At 66.1% G+C, this 1,509-nt stretch overlaps 1 protein-coding gene across 1 annotated transcript; it reads left to right on the forward strand.

Moving 5' to 3' along the window:
* BBK36DRAFT_112483 (hypothetical protein) lies at window positions 1-1,509 on the forward strand (the record flags this gene model as incomplete). The annotated part of the gene is made up of 1 exon (XM_024891201.1): window positions 1-1,509. A coding segment is annotated over exon 1 (1,294 nt), but the record flags the coding sequence as incomplete, so codon positions are not given.

Genomic DNA, 1,509 nt, shown 5'->3' on the forward strand with positions numbered 1-1,509 from the left:
CTGAATCGTCACTTACTCGTACGGCTACCTGCGACATCCATCCATAGCTGCGCCAGTGGGCCTCGCTCAGGCTTGGGTTCCCGGCTCCTTTTATCCCTCCACACGCCCCCTAATTTCTAGCCCGGGCTAGTCACCACAGCGGCCTTAATTACCTGCCAGCGCTGCCCGAGGCCCTGCAGTGGGCGCTGTTACGCGCGACTTTGGACGCCCGGAGGATGCGCTCAGGCTCAGGCAACGCATGCTCGGACGCTGTCGTCGACAATCCCCGAGCCACGTCCAGGCTTAAGCCCAAGCCTCACCTCCAACCGCAACCTCGGACTCAGTCTCATTCTCAACCTCGACCTCAGCCTGAACCTCAGCTGCGGCCTCAACCCAGCCATCACCCTCACCAGCAACAGCAGCCTCGCCACCCGATCAAGCCGCAACCCTCCGCCTCGCGACTGTCCGCCTCCAAGCCCGCGCCGCAGCGACCAGCGACCAAAGCCTCAACGACAACGACGACAACAACAACGACGTCTGCACCTCGATTGGGCTCGACTCCGCCCGATCCCCAAGGACCGCCCCTCACCCGCCCGACAGCTGCGCGACAGCCGAATCAACATGTGCTTTCTGTGAGAGCTGCCGCTACTCCGACTACGCGTTCTTCCACCAAGAGGGACGCCGCCACGATGCCTCCCGGCGACAAGCCTCGCCAGCCCCAGCTGAGCGCTGGAGCCCCCCGAGGCATGACCCGAACGCCCCTGACCCCCAAGGTCGCCGTCAAGGGCCCGCCAGCAACCACGCCGCTGGCTCGCAAGTCCTCGTCCGTCGCCGGCGCGCAGTCGCCGCGCGGCGAGAGCGCCGCAGCTCCTCCGGGTTCATACCTCAGCCATAATGGCACCCCGCGGTCGGGCGCCAGGCAGTCCCGTGCCGAGAGCACCGTCTCGACGGGCAGCTCGGCGAATCTCGACAAGATGAGCGACGGTGGGTGGGAGACGAGGAGCAACCGCGGCCTGGGCGTGTCGCCCCTGGCTCGTAACGACAGCCTGAGCTCCAGGAGGAGCGTCACCAGCTCATCGTCCACCGGGCCGGGCGAGGACTCCAAGTTCTTCTACGCGAGCAGCGTGAAGCCCTCGGCCCAGGCACCGCCGCCCCGACCGGCCTCGGTCGTCCATACTAAGAGTACGCCGACCTTCTTCTACGCGAGCGATGCCGCCAGCAAGCGAGTGACGAGCCCTCCGGCATACCCCAGCTCAAGCACCCACTCGCTGGCCTCGGCGCAAGAGGGCGTCGCTACGAAATTCTTCTACGCCAACGGCGTGCCAGACATGGACGCGAGGCTGTCGGCGCGCAGTTCCGGGACGGGCTCGACCATCTCCAGCGGCTCCAGGGCGACGCGCGCCAACACCAGCAACTCCTCGGCCGTGGGATCCAGCACGACTCAGCTATACTCGCGGCCGGCATCACCGTCAAAGAATCTTACACACCCTACCCTACCACAGCAGCAGCAGCATGCGCAACCGACGCTCC

The sequence above is a fragment of the Trichoderma citrinoviride genome (assembly GCF_003025115.1).
Source record: "Trichoderma citrinoviride strain TUCIM 6016 unplaced genomic scaffold BBK36scaffold_303, whole genome shotgun sequence".
NCBI classification, from domain to species: Eukaryota; Fungi; Ascomycota; class Sordariomycetes; order Hypocreales; family Hypocreaceae; genus Trichoderma; species Trichoderma citrinoviride.